The following is a 21,516-nucleotide window of genomic DNA, read 5'->3' on the forward strand; positions in this document are numbered from 1 at the left end:
TATTTGGGTTGTTTTATTTCTACTGTCCGCCTCGGGAATAAACTGTTGCTGATCAGACCTGCTTCATCTTTGTGTCCTTGGTATCTGACTCACTCGCTGTATCTAAAGAACCATCCTCCTGTGACATTCTGGCGCAACAGCTTTAGTGTCTACATTACACACACACACACTTTTTGGGTAAAACAAATCCTGGAAATGACCTATATGTGAGAAGCATAGATAACTTTTTAAAATGCAGATTTTTTTTTAATTTTTTTTTACTTTTACCAATCAAAATAATTAAAAGTATAATTTTCCCATGCAATTACTAACCTAGCCATCTCCTGCACGGTCTGTTTTGGGATCTGGGCTTGTCCTTCCCAGCGCTCATGAGACTGCTTTTGCTGCACTGCGGTATGAGATATGCTGAACACTTTGTGCTAACCTGTTGATGTGATCTTGTGTTGCTGCTACAACACTAGCCTCCAACTCCTAAAGAGACACGGGTATCCCTAAATTTAGCAAATATTAACTGCAGGCTAGCTTGCTACAACAATACACTAATGTTAGTATTTTACCACAACTTCATCAGAAGTAGCTAAGAAAACTAAACTTATGTCCAGTCCAGTGGAATAGCAAAGAAAGATGACGAAAAATGATTACTTACCAGCGGTTTAGAGGCTCCACCTGAAACTGAAGCAGTCATTGAAAGAGACAAGCACTAGTGGTGTCTATGATGTATACCATACATGCGGGTCAGAATCCCCGCCCCTCAAGCGAGCCCCCAGACACCAAAACAGTGCCAGCAAATTGAAACTGAAAAAAATGGATTGAAACAAAAATAAATAAATAGTAAGCAAAAACAAAAAATACAAAGTACAGCTTATATGTCAGTTAAAGTTTTAATTGTTTTTCACTGTCATTTTTTTTCACTTCCAGTACTTTTCAGTACATTTATTTCAGTTACCATATTTTTTTTCAGTTTCATTTTAAGGGTGCATCGTTCTAACCCCGTATCTCTCCAGTTAGTAATTCATGCTGTGGGCTGCTTCACTGTCTTGCTCTGCAGTTGGTCCTATTCCTCTCTGAAGGATCAGCAAAGCAGGTGGCGGTGATTTAAAAACTTAAGGTTTACCCACATCTGGTTTAGTTTAATAATAATCTTGGTGAGATATATTATTTTGGATTGGCCACCTTTTTTGTTGTAAATTTCAGTCCATTGTGGTGTGAATTTGTGAACATCAGTGTGTCAGCAGGAAAGTGTAAATATTGATATGAATGAACTGAGTGTGAGAATGTGATCTACGGAAACACTGTTTGAGCGTAAGTGGGTATGTAGGCTAAAGTGCTGTCTCTTTCTTTTGACGGCTTCGTCATCCAATGAATGGGTGAGAAGTAGATTCAGAGTAAAAGAGAGGAAGTAGGCAGATGTGGAGGGAGATCTAGGAATCGAGCACAGGAAATAAAAGGACAGTGAGACAGAGAGGAGGATGTGGAGATGGGGAGGAAAGAAAGAGGACAAGCTGTCTGCTGCTGATGGGATCCTCCTCTGCCGCCTGGTTTGCAGTCTGGTTGCTTAGCAACTGCAGTGGCCTAAAATAACCCGCCAGGGGACAGAAATAGACCAAAGATATATGGACAGATTGTCTACTCTGTGTGCATGTGTGTGTGTCGTGAAGTGGTTTTTTAGCTCATTTGATTCATATATGACTTAACTGTCCTTCTAGAAGTGTCCCCACCTGATCTATACCAAAAACCTGATTAGTTCTGCGCATGTGCAAAAATGTGAGTACTTCCTGTCACGACTGTAGTTTAAAACTAGTAATTATCTTGCTGTTGCTGTTTTGATGTATATTATGTTCACACTGATATCAGTGTCATATATATATATATATGTCAGAGTTTTTCCTGAGTTAAAGTGGGCCTTTGTATATCTTTAGCTATACATACAGATAGAGATTATAAACTACATTTATCATTATTTAATAAATAATCATGCAAATGTGGTTATTTTTAGTTACTTTTTGCAGCTAATGTAAGTTTTTCTTTTCACAATGAGAAGCAGACTCACAACCCACAATGGGAAGTTGCTGTGACAATCAAATGTACAGCTGTATCAGTTCAACACCACTGCTGGCTTATATACTTCCCGGTAAAGCAAATCTCTCGTTGGGAGATTAGCAGCTTTAGGTCTGTTATGGTTAAACTACAGTGGTTTGAAGATGGACTAAAAAAAAAATACAAATTACTGCTTCTTATCTTGTTGTTTTATGGAAGTTATTTAAACTGCAGCAAGACTTAAAAAAATATGACTTTAACCTTCAAACTGGGGTCATTTATAACTCCGGCTGTATATTTATATCTGCTGTAGTGATGTTTTAAATTGTAAAAATATTTTTATTTCAGCTTTTTATAGTTTTTTACAGTAATTGGCCCTTTGTTGTGGCACAGATAATTGAAAAATCTATTGGTTGTTTGTCTCAGATTTTTATTGCAATTTTCAACTTTTAATCACTGCATCTGATGTTTTGCAGTCAAGTTATGGTTAACAGCCTTAAAGTAGTAAGCATGCTGCAGAAGCCTTGAAACAGATACTTCATTCTAAACTCTCAGAAAACAGTTCAGTTGATGGAAATCACTTTAACTCCTTTTTACATAAAATTACTTAAAACATAATTAATTATATATAAATATTTTAAAATATCTGTCAGAGATAAAGGTTGGTGTATAGGGACAATGTCTTTGTTGCTTGAAGGTTAACAAAGGGATGTTTGTACCAGTCCCAAATTGAAATGAAATGGCTTTTACATTGAAAATATTTGCTCACCCTTCTGCACACTCATATTTTCTCTCCCTGCTGAAGAAATGATCCAGTTTAACCTTTGCCTTTGCTTAAGATTTCAGGTTTTCAGGACCACCTTTTCATGGCATTAAGAGAATTAATGTTTTCTTAGAGAAGCCATTACTGTTAGAAACCTTAGGAAAATAACACATACCATCAGCCATATAGCTGCCTAATAATCTCACTGGTTAAACAATTTTTTTTTTTAAAGAACACCACACACTTGAGTCCATTTTTGAGTGTGTTTCTCCGACCGTATGTCACGACAAAGGCATATGGACAACACATCAGGCACGCTGGTGCAAAGCCATTACCCAGTGCTCTAACTGGTTGCTAAGCTGATTGTCAGGGAAGTGACATCAGAATGTTTAGTCAGCACTGGAGGCAGTTGCTGAGCAGTTTCTGCACCTTAGCAACCACTCCAGTGTCCCTGTAACACCGGGTCCTGCAGAGAAGAGCGAGGGGTAAAAAAACAAGCTTGACAGCAGGAAGTACACGGTGTAGCAGTAAAGATGATATACATTATTGCAACAGGATGTCTATTTTTTCCTCATTGAGACAATCTTCTGGCATGAAACATTGAAAAAGTCACAATGAGATCAAACAAATGTGAACGCTTTGAGGTATAAAAAGTATTGACATATTACAAGTATTTTTCTTCTTTATTATCCAAACTTGACATCTAGTAATACTGTCTCTTTTTGTATTCATATAACGTCTTCTGAGTGGTAAATGTGGAACCCCTAGAATATTTCATTACAAACTGTAAATAATTAACTTTGCACAAACTTTGTGGGGCTTATTGATGTTGATGATGATCAATATTTCTGTGTGAATTTAGGTTTTATTTTAATGCAGTTTTAAAATTTGTTTCATGTTCAGTTTAATTGCAGTTTTGAAAAAGTTATTTTTACACCTAATTTAGTTTTGTAGTAACTTTAACACGGTTGGAACAAAATATTTAAATTCATGGAATTTCAAGATTCCATAAAGTCTAAAGTGGGGTTGGTTAGTAATGTAATTAAAAAAAAAGACTTCTACATCACAATTTTACAATTTTGGAGTAAAACTGAAATTAAGAAACTGTGTTATTAAAGTTTATGTTTTTAAATGTGATTGATTATTCTATATATGATATTGTATCTGTTTTCCAGAAAAATATTTAAAATTTTACAAGGAAAATTACTCAGCCTTGAACTGAATAAAGAGCTATTTATTTAGTGAGAAAAAAAAGAAAATTTAAACCCTAAGGAAATATTATCTTAACCTACTGAGAAAGCAGTGAACACATTTGTTATAATCTTAGTTTTTTCTCTCTTATCTTAAACAAGCTTTGAACAAGTTGGGCAAACCTCTGATTAAAAACGAATTTGCCCCTAACTGATACATTTAAAGCTCCTTGCTCTGCTTCAGCAGCACAAGAGACTAATGTTTCTCTGTGGTATCAGTGACATTTATTTAATTTCCGCCCGAGGCACCGATGTGCATAAAGAGTGCTTGGATATGAATAAAAAAACCCTGTAATGAGAATCTCTTCAGCAGGGAGATCGCAGCCTTCTGGCCAAACTAAAACACCCTTAAACCTAAAAGCATAATTTGGATGAAACCACATTAAAGCTGGAGCAGGTGCGTCTTATTTTGTTTGGCTCTCTTATATGTCTTCTTGGGTTCATTGAAAACTTTGGCGCAACCTCTGCTTCTGAGGAAGTCACACTTTGCATTGGGATCATTTAAGAAAAGAGAATGACTCCATTATTGTCCAAAAGGTTATCAAATACGTCCAAAAATGCAGGGAGGCAAAGGAAGGGAATCCCATTATCAGTAACTGCAATTAACCCATCCATCTGTCCATCCATTCTCTTCCACTTATCTAATTCAGCGTTGGGTGGGGGGGGCTGGAGCCTATCCCAGCTGTCTTAGGACGAGAGGCGGGGTACACCCTGGACAGGTCATCAGTCTGTTGCAGGGCCTTCAATGCACCCTTACCACCGTATTGCCCCACTTAACATAACACTCCCACCTGCCCAGGAGAGATAGAAACAAGATAAGGTCAAATTATAATCTTTTAATGGGTGATAACAGTTTTTATAATCAATGTAAGAAAACAAGAACAAACAGGAGAACTATGGGCCAATTAGTGACTTTCAAAATAAAACTAAACATCATCCTTGGTCACTGCACTCTTTTTTTTTTTTTCTCTTCTCTTTTCTTTCACCCCCAATTGTTTGAGGCCGAAAGGTGTCATCCTCCCTGATCCTGATTCTCGCAGAAGTTTTATACCCTTGAAAAGGGATTGTTCCTTCCCACAGTTGCCAAGTGATGCTCACAGTCAAATGTCTGATTTGGGGGATATTTTTCTAACTATTATAGGGTCTTTACCTTACTATATAAAGTACCTTTATGAGACCATTGTTATCAATTTGCACTATATAAATAAAGTTTAACTTAAAATAAAACTAAAAGAAACTCCTAACAGAGCTATATTTAGAAACAAACTGTTTTTTTAAAATAATAATAATTTGATCCCAAGCTGAATTTGAAAGTTTGCTCACTTACAAAGACATGAACAATATCTAGTTTACCTGGTAGGTTCATTTTAATGGAAAGAGACATAATATAAACAAAAAATCCAGAAAAAACACATTACGTAAAAGTTATACATTGATTTGCATTGAGTGAGTATTTGATACCCTACAACCCAGCCAGAATTCTGGCACGTAAATTACAGTCAATTACAGATAGTCATAATCTGAAATTGTTGTTTATAAAGTACACATGCTTACAGAATCAGATTCTTCCACTCGTCCATTCTCTACTCAACCCACTGTGTTGGGAGGAAGAAAAATGACATAAAGAACACCATTCCCAGATTCAAACATGGATGTGGCTGTTTTTTCTGCTAAAGGTATAGGATGGCTTAATCACAGTGAGGGACCAGTGAGAACCTCCTTCTCTCAACCAGAACACTAAAGATAGGTCATGAATGGGTTCATTTCTTTGTGAGTAAGCACATTTACAAATTTAGCAGGAAATCAAATATTTATTTCCCCCAAACTGTAAGGTGCTTCACCAAAAACTTTCTTGTGATTGCTTTTCTTGCTTGAAAATTGCTGCAGTTGCCCGCAGTTTGCATGGGTGATGCTGACTTGTCTGCAAACATGCTTACCAAGCAGTAGTGCAACTGTAAAAGCACCAACCGGCTTCAAAGTAAAATTGTTGCCTTTTGTAATGTTTGCTGCAGCGGTGAGGTACGACTTTCACTTTGAGAGCAAACATTCTCCATCTCTGATTTGAGTCGCACTTTTCCAATTTAGTAGTTAGCTAATGTTTGCAGACAAGTCTGCATCTTCCATAGCAATCTAGCAATCTGCTAGTAACCAAAGCAATCACAAGGAGGTTTTTGATGCAGTGCCCTCTTTGTGACTGATTTCCCCTAGCCATGGCAAGCAGCCGCCAGCAATCAGTCCTGTAATACATATTTTTCCCTAGTGGCCAGAGGTTGCAAGGGTCTTTTGGCCTGTGTGATTAAAGCCTAACCAAACCAAAACCATTTAGTTGGACCTCTCAAATAAATTATTACATCTCTTTCTGGACAAATGTTTCCCATAATGATATTTCACACAGGGAAAGACCCAAATTCAGGAAAGATGCAGAGTAGAGATAAAGACACACAGTCTGAATCTTTAATCCAGAAACAGGCAGTGAGGCAAACAATCCAGTAGCAGCAGGTAAAGACGGACAAAGACTGTGAAACAGTTCAAAGCATTATACACAAAAGGATCAGTAGGCAACAAAAGCTGGAAAACAATAAATTATACTAGAAAAATGAGGAATATGCCTTGAAAGTTTGACTGGGAAAAGCACAAGACAACTCCTCTGGCCACTGAGGAGTAAAAAAGCAGGAGGTATATTCACTTAGGAGACTAATGGGAAACAGGTGTGGCAGACTAAACACAGGTAACACTAATGAGATAAACAAAGCTGTTATTTCCCCATCACATTCAGCGTGTTTCATTTATAGAATCTGTAAATACCTGTTATAGTAATACTGTCAAACAACAGACTCCAAGCAAACGCACTTCACTGGATCTATATCCAGTCTAAAAGAATCCAGATGTGACAATCCACATAACAGTTTCACCATGTATCTCATCATAAAATTGGCTTCTTTCACTAGTTTTACTGATTTAGTCGTGGCAAACAGCCTCATAAAGTTTAAGTGCCTCAGCAGTGCCCGATGTTATCTCATTTATCTCGATTAACAGAAACATTACAAATGTGGTTTCCTACTTTAAAGAAACTTCACAACATTTAGAAGCTAATGTGTACTTTCTTGTGACTTAATTATTTTTAATTTCAGCGCTGAATGTGTTGCATGTCTCCATCTGTTTTTCATTTACCACAGCAGAGTTTCGCTGTCCATAGTCTGAGGTGTCTTTTTGTCCTCTCAGAGCACCCTGCATGACTGTTTCACACTTTTATGTATCAGAATTTTGAATCATTGGGTTTTTTTGAAGTTGTGATTCATACCAAGTAAGATCGCATACCTAAGTCCGAGGAAAGCCACTGTTGTCACACCACTGAGCTGCCAACATTTTCACCATAAGGACATTGTAAAAGTGTTGTTTGGTGTAATATAAAAAAAAGAGAAATTAATGTAGGCAAATTTCATTTCAGCTCATCGTCACACAGAGCACTGTGGTGTGCTTTAACACCCAGCACACACAGGTGCAGCAAGCTATTTTTATTCCCTATTTTTTTGTAAAATTACACCACTGCTAGTCTACAACTCAGCTCTACCAACATCCTTCTTTGTCTCTGACCTGAGCAGAGGAAGCTTAGAAAACAACCTAGATTAATTCATTTAGGTTCAGACAAAGGCGCCTACACGCTTTGTGATTTTTGCACTGTTTTCTGCAAGAAACACTGTGTGAAATTGATCTAATGAACTCGTGTAGGACATTAATTTCGATGCCTGTAGACTATACAATGACAGTATGTGCTGAATTGGGGCAAAGGCACATCACTGTTCAATGCTACGACCTCCGAGCCGGGTCATAATAACAGTCGGGGGACACATACAAACAAGGCTTCAGCTGTTGAAACCTTTTTATTGTTGAAATCACAAATATTTTGTATTTCCACCCTTGAGGATATTTGAAAGTACATGGGATTTTTCCCAACCAGTCTACATGTGTTTTGTGGACTTTGACCACATCTCTTGGGGAGTGGGATATCAGTCCCATTGTTACGAGGGAATCAATCTCAGTATAGCTGTAGTTAGAGCTCTGTTTGCATTGCTGGGAATAAGTCAGACTTGTTCCTGTTGGGCTTTGGACTCCTCTAGAGCTGCCTTTTGTCACTGTTTCTGTTCATAATTTTTATGGACAGATACTTTAGGTGCAGCCAAGTAGTGGGGTGTGTCAGGTTTGATGGGGTCATAGTCATGTCACTGTATCTTGCAGATGTTGTAGTCCGCCTAGCTTCATTGAGTAAAGACCTTCAGCTTACATCGCGAAGGTTTCCAGGTTTGTATTGAGTTTCTGGGCAGATAGAGAGACTGACAGGCCTGTTGTCATGTAGATGCTATACTGGTCTGTTCTAGTCAAAAGAGACAGCAGGGTGTTAAAGCAAAGGTCTCAATGAGCTTGTGGGTAGTAACCAAAAATTTGAGGAATCGATTACAAGCAGTAGAAAAGAGCTTCCTTTAACAGATGCCTGGGCTCAGTTTTAGAGATGGGTGAGGGCTTGGTCATTTTCGTATTCAGGGTGCTCCTTCACATCAAAGGGAGCCAGTTGAGGTGATTCACACGTGTGACCACGACACTTACTACATGCCTCCTAGGTGTTTCTAAGATATTCATCTGGTTGGAGAGCCCAGTGCAGATCCAGCGCACGCTGGAGAGATTATGTCTCTTGCCTAGTTTGGTTTCCTCCTGAAAGAGCTGGAGGAGATGCCTGGGGAGAGGGAGGTCTCGGCATCTCTGGTTAGACTGGTGCCTCTTGTGAGCTTGATAAAAAGCAGAAAGTGAATGTATAGAAGTTTTATTTCTACCTTCTCCCTTTGTGTTTGTTTTTTTTTCAACCTCTTCATGGCAGTATCTAGGTCAGGGGTCCCCAATCTCAGTCCACGAGGGCCGGTGTCCCTGCAGGTTTTAGATGTGTCCTTGATCCATCACAGCTGATTTAAATGGATAAATTACCTTCTCAACATGCCGAAGTTCTCCAGAGGCCTGGTAATGAGCTAATCATGTGATTCAGGTGTGTTGACCCAGGGTGATATCTAAAACCTGCAGGGACACCGGCCCTCGTGGACTGAGATTGGGGACCCCTGATCTAGGTGAACAGCTCTTAAAAGAACTACACCTCTGACAGAATATCTTAAATATTTAGAAAAATTAATGAGATTAATGACTAAAAATACGACTCAACACACAGCTACATATGGTAAGAATTGCTCAAAAGATTAATTAAATAGTAATGTAACTAAAATAAAGGCTCTCAAAGGGTAAATTCTGGAACAAAACACAACAAAATGCAATGTCAAAAAAGCAAAATATATAACAATAAAGTGGCACTATAAAGAAAAGTTGTTTAATAAATTCAAAAAAGCAGAATAAATAAAATTACATACTAAATGTAGTTAAAAAAACAAGCACAGTAAATGTCAGATGGCAATAAAGTGGCTTAGTATAATAGCCTTCTGGAGTTCTGTGTCCATGCTTAGATCAATCGTGAGCAGGTCTGGTAGTACAACATCCTGTCTGCTTCACAGCTGGAGTTCATGTCTGCAACCATCTAATTTACTGGTTTTCTCTTTCACATTGGGCTCATTTATAGATATAGAACTGCTTTGTTCAATCAGGACATGGTCAAGCTTTAAATTCCTTGTTTTAGTAGCGTATTTATCTCTTTTCCTTTTACTTTAAAGGGAAAAAAGACATAAACTGTGTGAAATGTGGCTTTTTTTAAAACCAGGAAATAACTTCGTTATTAATACTGCTATGGTGCCCTGTGTTCATTATATCCTGTTTTTCAACTTCTGCCCTGAAGAGCTTCTTAGCCACATTGCCCTTAGTCAATGTGGCTTTAATGCGGTCTTACTGCTGACATCAATTATAACTTCATACAGTCTTCATTGAGTGTTTGATGTGGGCTCTCTGTAATTTCACAGAGTGAAGATGGTGCAGACCAGGACAGTCCAGAGGAGGGGACACCGGCGAGCCCCCGCAACAAGCGCAGAGTGGGTCGTCCCAGCAGGAAACGCAAACAGCTGCTTCCTGTGAGTACTGTACTTAAAGCCTGATGGTGTTTTGTGCTTTAAACTGCAGAAGAATGATTGATTATCTGTTCACCTATTAAAAAAACTCCCCTCTCTAATCTGCAGAGGTTTGTTAAACATGCATGCACTACTTTCCTTCTTATTCATTCACACCTGTGAGCTGCCGTGCATCAGCTGTAGTCAAATCATATCATACAGAAACACACTGATCTGGAGGCGCATTTACTGCATTAATTAAGTGTCACATTTGAGTGTGTCTGACATAGTAGCTTGTGTGGGTTGTTTTTTTCTGCTTCAGTGTGTTACAGAGAGAGACTTCTTTCTTAATCAGCAGTGTATCTTTGAAAGGGGGAGTCCCCTACACATTGACTGTTTGCAGATGTAGTCATTGCATTTGCTCTCCCTCCACATGTAATAGCAGTTTAACACACTCATCAATTTCTGGTCAGCATGGCTCCAGCCCCCACATTTTCCACATACCACTTAAAGTCTGGCTGGAACAGAAGTTAGATCATCTCTAGCATCAGTTAAAGTCATAAAAATATGACTTTAGGTTGGTGGATTGCTCAGAAGTGGGCATGACTTGAATGTATGAAGCACAAACTGACTGATACTGAGCTGTAGAAAAAAGCAGTAGGAGGAGGATAAAGGACTCAACAGTTGTGAGCAAAGTTTTTGCCACCTAAGATCCAAACACACTCCTCCACCTATGATATCCTTCCCACCCTCTGCCAAATGCAAGCCAACAGTTATCACTAAGGTTAGTTTAATGTCCCAAATCATATTTTATTGGATCATTGTAAGATGAGTGCTCACATTTTGCAAGAAAAAGACATTATGTTTGGCATTTAAATGATTAGCACTGGGTTACAGAAGTAGAATTTTTTTTCATCCATCTATTCATTTTCCTGTGTTTATCCAATTCAGGGCTGGAGCCTGTCCCAGCTTTGGCAGGGCAAGTCCAGGGTGACCTGTCCAAGGTGGGTGCACCCTGGACAGTAACATAGAGTCGCAACTTAACAGCCTGCCTGATTTACTTCTAGCTTAGATGTAATGACACTTTGCTGTTTTTAAACAAATATCTAGTTTGTTAGCGCTTCGATGTGGGTATGAAACCAACTCCAATTTCTTCCAAACCTTGTGCTAACTTTGCATTACCTGGTAACCTGTGCTGTGTGGGTAGATATAACAGCAGATTTAACTCTCTGCACTTCTACATCCTCCATCTGTCTTCACTGTTCTTGAATGCTTCACCAACCTCCTCCCTCAACAGTTACCTGGCTAGTTAGCATTGCCCAGCATGCCTTTTGGTGATGTCATTTTGCAAATGTGTTATTAGTGATTTTTCCTAATAACACTTACCAGAGTTAGTGTTGGGGCAGTGATTTTTGTCTTACAGTAATAAACTTATAATACATTTAAACCACTTGGAAAGCCTCAGCATGCACTTTATCTGTTCACCAGTAGAGCGGGATTTTAAAAGTTTTAATCATGAATGAAATTATGGTACATTTGGCAAGTCAGCCACTAACAGCCACCCAGCCTCATATAGTGATGTGAATTTTTTGAACTTTTCTCCAGCAAAATATATTGAAAAAAAAAAAAAAATCAGGTTAAACATTTCAGGGAACCAGTGCTTGTTTCTGGTACTTGTTTCAGAAACTATTGTATAAAAACACTTTGGTTTAAGACTGTGACACCTGGAATGGGTGTAAAATTTATTTAGTCCCAGTTTTTAAACAAAACTTAAATGTGTTTTTCAGGACCGAACATTAAATGTCTTATGAAGTTATGAGGGCTCACAAATGCTAGAAAAAAGGTGACTTAACAAAGGAAGAGATTTCAACCCACCCCTTTGTATTTCAAGGGTCTATCAATTAGGAAAAATAGTGATACTTACAAGGAAACATTTTCCATGACAATCTGCTAATTTTGACAGTGCCTGGTGGAAAGCAGGACCCACATTTATTATGCGAAAATGTGAGCATTGCTCTATGTTCAGCTGCTGTATTTGTCGTCTACTTTTACCCATTGTGACTATGCTCCTTACCACTCCTTTTCCAGCTTTACTCTGAGTTTGAACTGGCATCCATCCAATCTCTCTTAGTCCAGCAGTAAATAACCTGTGACTCGTGTTACAGAGCTGCATTAGCACTGTAATAATTACACTGTGTGGTATATTTCATCACTAGCACTGACTTCAGGTCTTTGGCAGTTCCCCTCCGTCATATTTCTCTCAGCGTTCATTCTCTAACCGCTTACTTTGTGTGTATTGTGTGTGTGTGTGTGTGTGTGTGTGTGTGTGTGTGTGTGTGTGTGTGTGTGTGTGTGTGTGTGTGTGTGTGTGTGTGTGTGTGTGTGTGTGTGTGTGTGTGTGTCTTTGTACCGACTGAACTCTGTGGCAGAATCAGCAAGTCAATATAGCTGATCAAACAGCCCCAGACAAGAGGAATACTGAGTGAACTACTCAGAAGGAAAGACTGTGTGTGTGTGTGTGTGTGTGTGTGTGTGTGTGTGTGTGTGTGTGTGTGTGTGTGTGTGTGTGTGTGTGTGTGTGTGTGTGTGTGTGTGTGTGTGTGTGTGTGTGTGTGTGTGTGTGTGTGTGTTGATATGCTTGCACGGACCAAAAACCTTTGTTGTGAGGTCATTTAGGCAGGTCCTCACATTTTATAAGGCAATAGGTGGGTTAGGATTTGGTTTCAGCGCACAAAGGGTTGTAGTTATGGTTCATTGTGATGATTGAAGATTAGGATAGATTAGATTGTCAGTTAGTGCCCTCATAAATATAGAAAAACCCACGTGTGTGTATGTTTGTGGATATGCGTGTGTGCAGGAGAGCAGGTCTGATCATGCTTTGATGTCTGAGCCCTGACAAAGCGAGCAGGATTAATGTGGGTCCTGTCAGACACAGGCACACAGTCACACACTCACACACAAATGTGTTTCAGTAATCTCTGTGGGGTTTACTTATTGGCACTGAGCATTCCCTTAACCTAACCCTAACGATCACAAGTGAATATTTAAGCTTAACTTTAATTACTTTAAACAGGAGAAAAAAAATCGGATTACTCAAGAAGTCTGAAAGTAAGAGAACAGACATAACTGACAAATCATCAAATCATATTTTAAATGTCCCAGAACTGTGTGGCATTTTGTACAGCGTATATGGAGCAACCCAATTCCTATATCATTACTGCCTCAAAACTTGTTAGTTTCCATCTCCCTACATCTTCTAGTGGCGGGTGGTGTTGCAATATCTTAGTAACACCAGTGAAGTTCTTTAACCGACTACCCTACAAATACACAATGTAATGACTGAGTTGCAACATTACAAACTGGCGATGTTGCCAACTTTGCATTGTGGCTGAAAAACAAGCGGACAGCACAGAAACTTTTCTACAATGTTTAACCTAATTCTAGATGTTATTATTGTATTACCCTAATTAAATATTTCTACAATGTGTAACGCTACTGCAGTGCTGTACTACATACATATCCAGGATGTCTTTTCCTTCTGTGGCTTCTCTTAATAACTTCAGCAATCAAGCTAAGTGGTTATATAAAGGTGGTTATCAATTGATAAATCAGTCCAGGTATTCCTAATCTTGGCTTGCATGTACAGATCTAGTAACTGTAGAGCAAGTTTACAAAGGAAGATAAAAGTATAACATTAGAAAAGTACAGATGTTAAATATGTAATTCTGACTGAAACCAACGAAAAAAAAGCTGCTGCACACAAATCAGCTGTGTGTGTCTGAGAGGAAAAACATAGTACTAAAAGTACTATATGAATGTGTGTGTGTGTCTGTAAGTGTGTGTGTGAGTATGTGTGCTCTGTGCACTTTAGTTAGTAAGACTGGAAAAGTGCTCTATAACTAAAGTTTATTGAAACGAGAAAGGAAAGCCAACAGAAATGCCTACTCTGTATCAAAGTTAACAGACTGATTTGGATAACAGTCTTTTGATATGTAATTACAACTGCATGTTCTATTAAGTTCATAGGTTGTTTATATATGTGTGTGTGGTTGTGTGTGAGGCAGTTTTAGCCTTGTTCTTTCAGCTGCAGTGGCTGAGAACAAGTGAAAGAAGCTGAAAGAACAACAAATGCAAAAACAAACATCAAACCACTTACCTACATTTTATATAAGACGGCAAGTAAAAGGCTTAAGTGCCCTGTTTTCACTTATAAAACAAGTTTAACTTTCTTTGCAGCCAACAGGAAAATATAGCAAGGACTAAAGTTGCTTATAAGAATTGCTATTTTGTATTAATTTTTGTCAGAGAAAGTCAAAACTGTAAACTACCTCTTAAATCTTTAGACCCCTCTTCTAACTGTGCACTTAGGACCACAGGCTTTTCCAGCAATGGTAACGCCCTTTTCCACAGAACTGATTGGTCATTAAGCTGGTTTTGTACATGCTTCTCTCTTATCTCGCGCATAACCTACTCTAAGTGTGCAGCACAAGTTGGCATGGGAATGTACCCCCTATAAGAATTCATCTAAAAACTCATGATTAAACCTGAAGTTATCCATCTGTGCCAACTCATCCTCTGGACTTTACTTTTTTCCATTAGTAATGTGAAACTTAAGCAGACATAGGAAAGCTTTTATGTATAGCAGGGGTGGCCAACTCCAGGCCGCAAGAGCCGGTGTCCTCCAGGTTTAAATATCACCCTGGGTCAACACACCTGAATCAAATGATTAGTTCATTACCAGGCCTCTGGAGAACTTCAAGAAATGTTGAGGAGGTAATTTAGCCATTTAAATCAGCTGTGATGGATCAAGGATACATCTAAGACCTGCAGGACACCGGCTCTCGAGGCCTGGAGTTGGCCACCCCGATGTATAGGCTAGCATTTATTTGGCCGACTTGCAATAGGTAAACAATGCATCATCATCGAGTCGACTATTTACCCACATCCCTGAAGTTTTATGCTCCCTGTAGTGAGACAAGTCCTCCAAGGTTGGTGTGCACTCAGGTTAAAGTCCCCATCAGGACATACAAATACGAAAAGCACAAATACACAATCACACCGTGGAGTGTGACCAGGAATTGTGTGGATCTCCAGGGTGGAGCTGTCAGTAACTATATAGAGCAGAGATGGGTCGAGAAAGCCTCAATTTCTCCTCTCTCTCTCCACTTGTTCTCTTCCATCAAAAGTAACCACACTCTCGCCTGTACACATAATATTAGAGTAATGATGATGGTTTCATGGATGATTAGATTAGCCTTTGTCTTTTTTTTCCTTCATCATTTCATTGCTTCTTTTTCCTGCTGGTTAGTATTTTTTTTCTAAGTTAAGATAGTATTTCCCCTCCTCCTCCTATTTCCTCCCTCATTTTGATCCCATTTCTTCCTCTCTGCTTCAACCATGTGTGGAGCAGCTGGTGGTTTATTATGCATGCCTGTGTGTTACTGTAGATTAAAGTAGCTTGAAGTACAGTAGGACTACAGAGTTATATTGGAACACTTCCCGACATTTATGCAATACTTCTACGTGAAAATCCCCCTCAGTTTTTTATAAATAATGAAACTCTGCTTGCACTATAATAACTAGATTCAATCTTAAGTTATGCTAAACTATAATTATTTAAACTGCTTGGCTCTTAGCTCAGTCAGACTATGCATGTCAACCAGACCTTTCGATTCACTTTTGGTGCATGTGGAGTTTCGTTTGGTTTCTTTCAGTGTTTCCGTTTTGCATCCAGACCACAAAAAGGTCACAGATGGATTGCGAACAGATTGTGGTTGGCATGTCTGACAAAAAAGTATCATGACATGTGGCTGGTGGATAAAAATGACAATTTTGGTCCAAACATTTAAAATAGCAAGCAAAAGATCGTGTTGTGTTGAGTTCCTATGTACAGTCATATAAATATAATGGACTCATATAAAAGTCAAAAAACTGCCAGAAAAAACTCAAACTTTACCTGATTATAATGAGTAAGGGAAACAATGTCAGGTACAAAGTGTGGTCATTTTGTTTGTGTTCATTATACCTCTACATCTATCACAAATATCCTAAAAAGTGCCATAAATTAATGGCACTAATGCATTTCTCTGTCACCTGACTGTGAGGAAGAATTAAGAATTGAAAAAGATAAAGGACACATTTTTGGGAAATATATATTAAAAGTCAAACCTATATACAGCAGTGCAGATATAAAAGATAAATAAATAAGTAGATAGACCAGCTTGTGAGTTGTACATGGACAGTAGTGGAAATGACCAACGGTAGCAGGTATGACAGTAGTGCAAATGGTTGCAGTAAAGTGCCAAAGACGGTCAACAGCATTTAAGATGTGAATGTAACTTGTGAGAGTGTGTTACAGTACAGGGGTATGAACTTAAATTATTGAAAAACAAAGCCTATACTTTAAAAAAACAACAACCCAAGAACATGCACTGTTGTGTAAAAGAATGTTTTCAGAGGATTCTTGAGGTATACTTGATTAAAAACACTAAGTACGCTCCCATGATTATAGAACCACCTTTAGCAGCAACAAATTAAGTCATCATTTTCGGTATGACTTTATCAGTCTCTCACATTGCTGTGGAGGAATTTTGGCCCACGTGTCTTTGCTATGTTGCTTCATTTTATTGAGGTTTGCAGGCATTCAGCTATGCACAGCTCTCTTAAGATCCTGCCATAAGATTCAGCCATTCTGTGTAGATTTGCTACTTTGTTCTGTTGTATCACCCAACTGCAAACTCAGTAAATATAGTCACATTAATCTGTTTCCAGTTACTGATTAAAAAGGGATTTAAGAAATTGTAGCTAGGCTTTTAAGCAGTATTACATTCTTTCCATGCAAAAGCTCTGTGTATATGCGGCGTCTGATTAGTAATTGGACACTTAATTAATTTGTTGTCAATGAAAACAGAGTATATTCACTGCTACAGACGACTTTTTAGGAGATAAGCCTTTTTTAAATGTCTTTATTCATTAATATATTTTCATTTTCAAATAATGAACATGCACCTGTATGAAGATTCAAATAGCAAGAGGAGATACTAGACTTTAGTCTGTGTCACACTTTGTAGGCGGTCCCTGTCCCACATCTCCTTGCACTGAAAAAGTGATTACAACTGACTGATTGTGACCGTCTGCTTAAATATGAGGGGAAAGATGTGTCTGTGTTTTTCCAAAGTTTCACTAATGAGTTTTTGAATCTTTCCAACTTTATTGAAGTTGCAATTCTGTGATCCACACTAGAAGAGTCATATATATGGTTTGACCCACATTTACTGATTTCTTTTCATTTTAATGCCTAACATTTTGCAGCTACTTCATTATGCATCAAACTTAAGGCCGGACAGAATTTTTTTCTGTCATACTGAAAAAAAAGAGCCATACAATCGATAACTGCATTGAACCCCACTTATAGGTTGCAGTGAAAACACTGCTAACATGAAAAATGATAGACATACACCTAAAACACTGAAATTAGTCCTTTTATGTTATGTAAAGCAGCACAGGCTTGCCTTGGGATTCCTGAGCATTGATTTTCTGTGAGGTTTTTTACACACTCAGGGTCAGATGGAGAAGGTCTGTGGGGTAGTTATAGCCCTCAGGTTGTATTTTCCCAGTGTGTGATCTAACTGGTCTGACAACGCAGAATTAAGCCATGAGGAGTCCCTTTCAGTCTGGTTGCCAAGCTGTGTTGGTATTAAATGTGTGTATTGACTGCATCTTATGATCTGGCAGCTAGGATAACACAAACTCTGGATGCATGTATTGCAATTTTTCACAACAGGAGGGTGCGGGACTTAAAAACATAAAAATATAAGGGAAATCTGGGTGGTTTGCTTTGATGTGACTTGTGTATAGTTTTGACATTTCTCCTCTTATTTGCTCAATTTAATCAAAAATACCTGCAGTACACATTTCCAGGGTTTTTACTGGCTCAGATTGGGCCTTTTGGTAGTTTTGGGGGATGCACATAAGCGCAACTGGTCTGCATATAACTAAGTTTAATTAGTCTGTGTTACTTAAGTTACCAGAAGTCTGTACATTTTTTTTCTTATTTCTGGCCATTTGATAGGCAAAATTGTACTTTCAAATCATAATGAAAAATCCCAGCGTTTCTTTGGTAGATTCTATAATTTTTGTATACAGGAAAAACACAGATTTCTACAGCAGGTATTTGCCCATTTTCACATCTTACACTTTAACAATACATGCAGCTACTTCGGCTGTACATCTGTAAAACATAAACACAGCTGGCATGTATTAATTTGCTGTAGTGTGATTGCTTATTCTATTATTTTGGTGCACCATTGTTTTATTGTTTGTTACATCCTGTTCTCTGTTCAGCCTACCCTTGGGTGTAATCAAACGTTTCATCCAACTAAAATCTGCCCTTAGTTGGATTGCTGCATGTATACACAGCCAGTTTAAAGTTTGTCAGCTGTAGAGTAAAGTCAGGTACTTTCCAGGCTGTCTGTCAGTCAAGATCAAGGCGACGATAGATTCTGAGAGAAGAGGAAGTGCAAAGAGAAGTTGTTTGAAAAGGTGAAAGTTCCACTGTGCTAAAAATAGCTTGCTTTTCGATGCATTTCGGCCTGCTTGCAGCACATTTGTGGCCTTTTTCTGCACTATAAACTAAACTAAATATCAGCACATCTTTAAAGCTGCATTAAGCAATATCCACCTATTGCTTTTCAATCAGGTCGTAGGATTGGTTCAGTGAAGCTTAACCAGTGCACCTGCTCTCGCAAAAGGAAGTGTATAACCAGCTGACTCAAGCCGGCTGTACACTTTCTGTGTAGCGCTAAATGACGGAGAGGCGAAGTAGCTGAAGAACGGCGAGCACTTATAGCAACCCAAAGACATCCAGATATTTTTCTCAAGAGTCTGTGGACCAAACCAGGGCTGAAATGAATTTACATTCAACATGTGGCCAAAAAGATGACTGCAAACCCAGATTCCTCTGTTTCTGCTGAATGTGTAAGTAGTCAGTTGTTTGCTTAAAAGTTAGGAGCTGGTTTAGTGTTTTCTTCATTGTTTAATGCAGCTTTAATTTCATATTTGGGTTAAAACGATAAATGTTAAGGCCACGTGCTCACATTAAGGGCACGTCATGGTTCACAGGATAGACAATGGTGTGCTAACTTTTTTTTTTTTTTTTATCATTTTCAGCTTGTTTAATTCATACCACGTGTTTTGTTCACATCTTTTTAATTCATTTTAGCTAATGTATTATTATCAGTAGATATCCACAATTTGTAATATGCTTTTTACAGTAATACACAAATGTATTATTTTAAATAGCAAGTTTTACACTAAAGTCAACCACTTGGACCAAAGTGGTTGATTTTAGTGGATTGGTTTGATTTATGTAGTGTGAGTTTGATGTGTTTGTTGTAATTTATTAAGTTTATAAAACACTATATGTATGAATAGTTCTCCCTTTAGCATTTGATTTAATCTTAATAAGTGTTGACGAAGTATTATGAGTAATCTTTAAAGCATTTTTTTTAACTTTTATAACTCTAGTTTTGAATCTAACTCTGTAAACAAATCTAAAGTGCTACCCTGTCACTATATGGAGTCTGGAGACCCTGCTTGATCCCACATTAAGTCTAAGAACCTGGTGGTCTATAAATGTAGATAACTCTTTGCTGTTATTTTACAAAAGGGCAACAGCGTACATTTAAAGCAAAATAGTACATTTTAGCCATTACATATGCTGTAAGGCCACCAGAAATGTAACTTTGGATTACAACCTTGTTTCTGTTTGACTGCAAGTGTTAAAAGTGTGTGCTGGAGTATTTTAATGTGTCCCAAGGCCCTTTTAGTCACCTTTTTGCGTCATCTGACTTTTACAGGCCGCCTCAGCTGCTCATTAGAGCCCTTGCATGCTTCTTAGCATAAGCTAGCGTTAGCATAGCATTTCAGTTTGACATTCACCTCTGGCTCTGCACTTTTTAACCAACAATCTATGAAATCTTTTAGCAGCACACACACATGCACACACAAACGCACACATATTTTTTTTTAAAACCCTGCTGTGTCCTGTGTTTAGCATTATTAAAGCTGGTCAGCTAATGGATTAGCCCCTGAACTAGAGGCAGAAGTTCATAATTCAGGAGTATTGCCATATTGATATTTTGCAGTGTAAATTCATTTGTTTGAAATTTTCATAACTTAAACCTTGAAAGTTATTTTAAATTTGTGTTTAATATTAGGCATGCATCTGTAAATATATATAAATTTAACCTGGTAGGAGCAGTTAGGATCATTTAGCACTGTTAATCACATCAGTACAGCCCCCCCCCCATCGTCACCTCAAAGGTGTGTGTGTGTTTGTGTGTGTTTTAATGGTACCTGGGGGTGTTTATTACACTGATCCTGTGCAGATGCCCTCTGCAGACTAATATGTGTGTGCAGTTTTGAAGTAGCTCTTTGACTGTGTGTTTTAAGGCATTTGTTTTATGTGTGAGTATAGAGCTTGCACGTGTGTGTGTGTGTGTATGATTATTATGTCTGTGGAACCCTTTGATGGGTGTAGACGAGGGCGTTCAACAGTTTTCTCATACCTAGACTGTGCTCTGTGTGTTTCCCAGGAGATGGCAACCTCTGACCCCTGTGCAAACGCCCCCCCAACTCCGCCTGAGGAGCCGGCGCCTTCACCTTCCCCTCGCAAGAAGCGCGGGCGTCGGAAACAAGAGCCAGCGGAGAGAAATAAGGGTACAGCTTTAATGCTCTTTGCCTATATATGATTATTACCTTAGATTTAACAGCATTTGGAAAGGTTCTGCTAATTTTCTTTCAGTATAAAAACTTTAAACAGTTTATTTACAACAACAAATGTTGTCTTTTGTGTAATTCATTTATCTAAAACTTTACTTTTCAAAGAACTTCCATGTTGCAGCTTTTAAGGGAATGGTAATTGTACATAAGTACACTGGGGCAAAGTGATGAAAACCACGTCTTTACATCCTCATTAAATCTCTCGTTAAACCTGTACAAATGAGCCATTTCCTGTAACTTTTTTTTCCCCTGCAGACGAGCCAGATGACAGAAACTGTGACTCCCCCAGAGAGGTGAGAAAACAAGTGTCTGCAGCAATTTTGCATGTTTTCTACATGGTTAAATCAATCACTCTCATGGTATACACAGTATATAACAAGCTTTTTGTGTACATGCAGGGAGAGACTGGGAGGCTGCGGAGAAGGCCAGTCCCCAGAGTAACTTTTCAGGCTGGAGATCCATACTATATCAGCAGGAGACAGAGAGAAGAATGGCTCAGCCGCTGGAAGATGGAGGTGAGCAACGGAAAAGCTCGTATTTACACTGATATACGTTTATGTAGGAGCCCAGTTAGAATAAATATCCTCCTTAAACCTGGGTAACTGGAGTTTTTGATGGAACTTCTTGTCGTATATATTGTAAAAGTTTTACAGGT

At 38.5% G+C, this 21,516-nt stretch overlaps 1 protein-coding gene across 5 annotated transcripts in view; it reads left to right on the plus strand.

Annotated features, from left to right (window-relative positions):
* Nucleotides 1–21,516, plus strand: part of LOC116311524 (DNA (cytosine-5)-methyltransferase 3A-like) — a 98,616-nt gene that overhangs the window by 24,743 nt on the left and 52,357 nt on the right. For 3 of the 5 annotated variants that reach the window (XM_031728665.2, XM_039599287.1, XM_031728671.2), the window contains exons 3-6: nt 9,996–10,103; nt 20,675–20,798; nt 21,117–21,154; nt 21,260–21,376. In XM_031728665.2, coding sequence (XP_031584525.1) covers nt 9,996–10,103; nt 20,675–20,798; nt 21,117–21,154; nt 21,260–21,376 — 387 coding nt within the window. Of the gene's footprint in view, nt 1–9,995; nt 10,104–18,864; nt 19,056–20,674; nt 20,799–21,116; nt 21,155–21,259; nt 21,377–21,516 lie in introns of those variants that run through there. The other 2 variants (XM_039599288.1, XM_031728679.2) reach the window with 2 other exon arrangements.

The sequence above is a fragment of the Oreochromis aureus genome, linkage group 15, assembly GCF_013358895.1.
Source record: "Oreochromis aureus strain Israel breed Guangdong linkage group 15, ZZ_aureus, whole genome shotgun sequence".
NCBI classification, from domain to species: Eukaryota; Metazoa; Chordata; class Actinopteri; order Cichliformes; family Cichlidae; genus Oreochromis; species Oreochromis aureus.